Genomic DNA, 6,671 nt, shown 5'->3' on the forward strand with positions numbered 1-6,671 from the left:
GTCAAGAACTCAATGCACCACCCTCCAGAACTACAGGCTCGCTAAACCCATACCTGACTTGACAAATGCCTTATGCTCCGCTTCCCCTATTTACCGAGACCAAGCAATCCTGGGATACACTGTTCCCCTAACGTCTGTTTAGCCCAAACCCTGCTTTGCCTCCTGGTCTCTCACTCCATCCTCAGATCCTATTCGTCACAGCCCAGCTCCCCAAAACCATCCACCACCACCCACTCATTGTCTGCCTCATCACCCCCGCAAGCCCCTCGGGCTTCCCCTTTCCCGTGCCCACCCGCTCTCGACCATGCACTGCCCCTCCGAGCCCCGCCCCTCCAGGCCCCGCGCACCCCGCATTCCATGGCCCCTCCGCCGGCTGCGCGCGCCCTGCCCCTCCCGGCCCAGCGCCCCCAGTCTCACCCCTCGGCGCCCCTTCCCTTACACGCCCCTCTCATCCGGCCTAGAAGATGCGATCGCCGCCCAGTCGTTCCGCCGCCCCGAAGCTTCTCCCGAATTCCCCGCAGCCTGAACCCCCCGCCCCTCCAGTCTCGGCGCCCCGAACGCTTCACGGCGCGAGCTGCTGCCCCTGGGCCCGCTCCCGCGCCCCCACCGCATCCCCAACCCCGACCTCCTCCCAGCCCCGCCCCACCTAGGGGCCAGGCGACTCCGCGGCTGCTGGGGCTGCCGGGCTCCTCTGACCATCCGGCTCCTGCTCCGCCGCGGGAGCTGCTCCGGCGGCCGCAGGGCTCGCTCGGGTAGCTGAGGCGGCGGAGGCTGGAGTAGGCGGAGAGGCGGGAGGAGGGCCTCGCGCCTCTGCCAGGCTTGCGGCGGGGCCCGCCTCCTCCGCGCCTCTCCTCGGCTCCCACTGGCTAGAGCCGTAGTGTGGCCGAGAGCCTGGCGGCCGATTGGACGCTCGGGCTGTCACATCCCACCGCCTAGAGTTTGGTTGAGACTGCAGGTGGCGGCGGAGGTGCCTTAGAGACTGCTAGCAGGGCCGGGGAGACCTAAGCGCCACCGTGCGGCCTAAAGTAGAAACTGCATCTCCGGCGCCCAGACACCTGCGGGCAGGTTTTCCTGGCTCAGAGTCCTGCATCCCACACACCTGCTGGCACCCCCTCCACTGCAACCAGGCCAGGACCAACAGCCAAGCGCTGCAATTTCCCAAACGCCTCTGGCAGGTGTGACAATGAGGTGAGTCTCCAAAATGAGCTTCATTTTGAACCATCTCGTATCCAGTTCCTGACTACATCATGGTGAAATGGTCAGAGCTCAGATACCATACCCTTCCTAGAGGATCCAGAAAGAAAACTTAAAAATCTATCAAAATGAAGCGTGGGTTAAATGCTCAATTCTCTGTATAAGAGATAACAAGCATGGGTGCAGGCGTCCAAAAAAGCAAGAGATTTTTTTTTTAATTACCAAGAAAGGAAAATCAACCCTTCAAACAGAATTGATGCAGTTAGCAATAACAATGTGTACCGTTTTCAGAGGCCGAAATAGAATGTGTTGCTAACTGTCCAATGATACTGCAGATTGTGACTTCTACTCCAGCTAATCAATTTTTTAAAATTCCCTTGCATTTTTAGTGTTGACAGACCTAAGCCTGCAAGACTACCAGCACATAAACATAATACATCAGTTAGCTTTTTTCTACTTTAACAAGGCCACCCTTGAAAATAAGACATAACTGATTAACATATGTACAAAATTCTTCCTCTAAAGTGGAATCTCCTTCAGCCTTTCTGCATTCCCCTGGGATTTTTGTTCTGTAGATCTTTGGTATCTTTTTGGAGCTGGAAGGAGGCATAAAACTTTCTTTTAAGCTCATGTTTTATTAGAACACACTTTTACACGTCAAAAATGTGACGTCTTCGAGTTGTACACACCAAAAAGTTGGGGACAAGTCTCTTACTGATCTTCACAAATGGCAAAAATGAGACTGCTTTTCATAAAGCCAAATTTATTTGGTATAAAGGGATGTCCTCTGCGATGGCTCTTTTTACATCTTTTGATGTTAAAACTGACCTTCCTTCTATGAAATAGTAAACTATAATAGGACTTCTAAAATGGCTTTGACGGGGGAAAAAAAAGGTTGAACATCTGTTGGCTCCCCAATATTTTACATAATCCTAAAATTACAGAACCACAAATAGCCTCAATCCCAACCAACAATATCCACCCTTATTATCACCAAGCTAGAAAAGGGAAAGAACCCCCAAATAGTTTGTCAAAGAAGACTGGGGGAGGTGGGGTAGGAAGAGTGCTGGTGGGGAGGATCAACTTACTGACACTAATCTTGAATATCACTCATTATGTTTCTTAAAGTATGAATGAAAATCACCCGCCTAGCTTTCAAGGTTTTTCACAATTGGCCAACCCCTCTCTGATACATGGTATTGTCAACAGAGCTGCAGCTATTTATTTCTTACGCTTTCCCAAGCACCCTTACATTCCATCTCCCTATCATCTCCAAGTTCTAGTAACCCCTGCTTCTTTTACTGTATAAGAAATGCACAGCCCCTTGTTCTAGTGCGTTAATTCACACTTCCTCTTCCTAAGTCTTCCCCAATTTCCCCATCCTACATTTCCTTCTCCACATTTGTTGTACTTAAATAAACTACACTATGTCAGCAATTATATATTGCCTTGGATTATTTTTATTTCCCAACTACGTGGAATGTGGGCAAATGTATGTAAGTGTGCCCTCAATAAATGGCAGTTTTGGGCCGAGGATTGGGCTTTTTCTGTGTGCTATCTTTAATCCTAAAATCAACACTGTATGGTATTCTCTTATTTTAGACACAGATTTTTTTTGTTTGTTTTGGCTTTCTTTTTAGGGCCACACCCACGGCACATAGAGGTGCAGGCTAGGGGTCGAATTGGAGCTACAGCTGCTAGCCCACGCCAGAGCCACAGCAACGAGGGATCCAAGCCGCATCTGCGACCTACACCACAGCCCACTTCAATGCCAGATCCTTAACCCACTAAGTGAGGCCAGGGATCGAACCCGAAACCTCATGGTTCCTCGTCAGATTTGTTTCCGCTGCACCACAATGGGAAGTCCAAGATGTACTATTCTAGGATGCTCTAGAGGCTCCAAGTTCCAGCTCTCCTGTGCAACCTTGGCAAGTTACCTATTCTAATACCAAGCCCGTTTCCTCATCTGAAGAAGAAAAAAAAAAAAAGAGGTACTACAGTCAGAGCCATAGTACGGGTGGCACAAAATAGGCCATTTATCTAAGTGTGCTCAATAAATGTTAGCTGCTATTACTGCCTGGCAGAGCGGAGGGTTTTACCTAGATTGACCCCAAAGACTTTATTTTCTCCACTATTCCATGATGCCTCCATTCCCATTTATATAAAAAGAAAAGTACTGGAGTTCCCATCGTGGCTCAGCAGTTAGCAAACCTGACCAGCATCCATGAGGATGCGGTTTCAATCCTTGGCCTCCACCAGCGAGTGGGTTAAGGATCCAGCTTTGCTGCACACGCAGCTCAGATTCCGCATTGCTGTGAGTCTGGTGTAGGCCAGCAGCTGAAGTTCTGACTGGACCCCTGGCCTGGGAACCTCCGTATCCCTCTGGTGCAGCCCAAAAAGATGAAAAGAAAAGTACTGAGAATAGTGGGTGCTCATGGATTAAGTGGAATATACTTATATAGTAAGTATTTTGTTGATACAAAAAAATTCATAAATTTCATGCATTTTTGAATTACGAAAACATTTGCATGACCCAAGCCAGCATAAGCTTACTATCACAAGGGAAAGAAAGGCACATATAAGTGATTGACAAAGAAACAGAAAACTAGTAAGAGGAGAATAAGGAACCAACCTTCCCCAAGAATCTATTGTGTTTGACTTCATGCTAGGGGACTTTCCAAATGCTTCTTTTTGGTGTTTGGTGTATATTTCATCAGCATGACTGCACACTGTTTAAATACACAACTGAGAAAGTTCCGATGATCTCACAAACATGGTTCTAGGCACTGGATCCAGGACTTAATAAGGAATATCACCTTAAAGAACTGGAACGCTTAGAGTCAAATGCATAACAAGAAAAAGTTTCATTTCCGTTTACTAGTCAAGCAACCAAGTGAAGGAATAGCATATTTTTTTTTAATTTAAACTGTGTTATATAAAATGCTAACCTCTTATTGGGACATACTACAGACTTCATTAGATAACATTTTTTGACAAACTTCCTATAATCTTTTTATTAATTTACACTGACAGAATATAGCACCTTTCATCCAAAGAACTGAAGGTGCTTTACAAACATTTAGCATTTAGAAAACAAGCACATTTAAAAATCTGGATTCTTGCTGTTAAATTTCTTTGATTCCAGATACACAATTTTTGGAGGCTGATGGAAAGCAATTCTATTTCCGACAATGAAAGAGGCTCAGCAAGAGTTCGGATTTGCTTTCACAGTACAGGCATTTTTCCAAAACCTGGTGCTGGGCTTACAAAGCAAAAACAAAAACAAAAACAAAAACCCACAAATCTTAATGCAAAGAACAATATTTCACACCTTATTTTAAAAGCAACAGCCAGGGTTTAAGACATCAAAATCTTCCAACAGTTCAAGACATCCAGACAAAGTAGAAGCTGATGCAGGTTGCATATCAGAGAGGTGCTCTTGATACAGGCTTTTTAAGATCACACCCAAATGAACACCTTTAAATGGTGAGATTTATCAGGAAAAAGCATCAACCTATAAAAAGCTAGCCAAGAACATGTCAGGAAAATGAGAAAAGGGGAATGATTGGTAATTAAAAGTCGACAGTTCTCACTAGAGCCTAGGACATTTTATTAGAAACGACGTATATCATAGGCAAATAAAAAGTTATTACCCCCATTAATACAACAGAAGGGATTTTACATTCAGCCTAGATACAGGGAGGAACAGAGCCTCCTGCCTACAAATCTATGACTGGCAAATATCTCCCAGCACATGATCACGCTATATAGTACATAGCCCTTATTTATCAGAGGGATCCAAATATCCCTTTTAGGCTTACAAAGTCCAATACATTCACTCTCTTTCCTTCACATGTCTAATAGTAAAAACTTTTTTTTTTTCATGCAAAAAGCCATTATTCAGCTGAAGAGGAAAAAAATCGGGCAAAACAAAGATGGCAGTTAAAGAATGGATAGAATATTATTGGCACATGCCCAACTAGTGACAAACAAACGCAGTACACCATGACTTAAAAATAAAGTCACATTACATGAATAACTAAAACAGCCACATCAATCCAAGCTAAGGAGTGTCAAATGGGAAGGAAGGGCTGAGGGTCACTGATTTTATTGGTATAACTTAAAAGCAAAAGGGAGAAAGCACTTAAAAACAATTTATGGTAACAGAAAAAAAAAAAAATACTGCAGAGAGCTTTTCAAAGACCACACCAAATTGTCTGCATCATTAATTTCCAGTGTTTCACAATTAGTAAAATACATAGCTACATATCCCTGTAAGGTAAAAAATACTTTTCCCCCTGAATTACACTGGAGTCAGGGCAGTAACACAAAGCTACCGACCCAACAGTTCAAGTGTGTGCAGCACATGTCTTAGCCACTTCGTTCACACAGCTATACAATTAAAAACTATACAAGGAGCTGAGTGGTTGGGGGGAAAATCATAACAGTATTGTGCTCATTTAATAAAAGAAAAGCCCTGATGAAAAATTATGTGCCAAGAAGCTTAGATTATAAAGATGTTTATTGCATTTTTAGGTAACCTGGAAGTTCTTATCCTGAAGGGGAAAAGTTGGTTTTCAAAACTACCTGAACAGATGCTAAAGTGCTTTATTAATTGGCTGGCTTCACAGAGAGTTCCTGGAATGACAAAAATTAATTATAGTAGTAAAGGGATACCAACTATTTCACAAAATGGTTAATTCCAGCATCATTTATGACCACAGTCCTAAGAGACGCTGGAACATGTGTCCTTATTAAGTGGACAGTTGCATATCAAGAACTGATCATCACAACCCTTTGGATATTCAAAGTACTTACACAAAGCTGAAACATGGTATCACAGACCTTTACAAAGAAGGACAATTTGTGTTTTTTTCTACACTTTTTAAATCTGCTTCAGATCACAGTTCACAAATACAAGAATCCTGACTTTTCAACCTTTCCAGTTGCAGTTAAAAAATGAACACTTTCTAAAAGTTAAGGTCAAGTGTTACAGCAAGAAAAGAATGACTCCTATTGAAAAGTACATATATTTTACTTAATGATACTCTTGATAGATTGTAAACTGGACTGATCACATTCTACTCAACTGGTATCAAATGAACACATCAGCATTACAAGTATTAAATGTTTTTCTATTACTAGAGAGGATATAAACCAAAACATTAATATGGCAGTTATTTCTTTAGGCACAGTTTAGTGATTTTTTTTTAATAAATAGTATTGAATTTCAGTTGAAGTTTTAAACTTAATAACCAAAGGGTCAAGAACTCTGATTAGGAAAAAAGAAAAACTTTAGGCTAACAACGTATGCTGTTTAAAATTTCTAACACTTTAACCTATCTGGGTTTTATTTAAGATTATTTTATTAAAAAATACAAGGAATCTGAAAAAAGATCAATACAATTATCTTAATGTACAAAGTCATAAGCTGTAGCAGTTTTAAACTAAAATTTAAAAACACAACAAGGAGGGCA

At 42.8% G+C, this 6,671-nt stretch overlaps 1 protein-coding gene across 2 annotated transcripts in view; it reads right to left on the bottom strand.

The window, feature by feature from the left end:
* Positions 1 to 810, bottom strand: part of SCAI (suppressor of cancer cell invasion) — a 156,456-nt gene extending 155,646 nt beyond the window's left edge. For both annotated transcript variants that reach the window (XM_021068616.1, XM_003122166.6), the window contains exon 1: positions 647 to 810. In XM_021068616.1, coding sequence (XP_020924275.1) covers positions 647 to 699 — 53 coding nt within the window. In that variant the 5' untranslated portion in view covers positions 700 to 810. The remainder of the gene's footprint in view (positions 1 to 646) is intronic.

Source organism: Sus scrofa, chromosome 1 (genome assembly GCF_000003025.6).
Source record: "Sus scrofa isolate TJ Tabasco breed Duroc chromosome 1, Sscrofa11.1, whole genome shotgun sequence".
NCBI lineage: Eukaryota > Metazoa > Chordata > Mammalia > Artiodactyla > Suidae > Sus > Sus scrofa.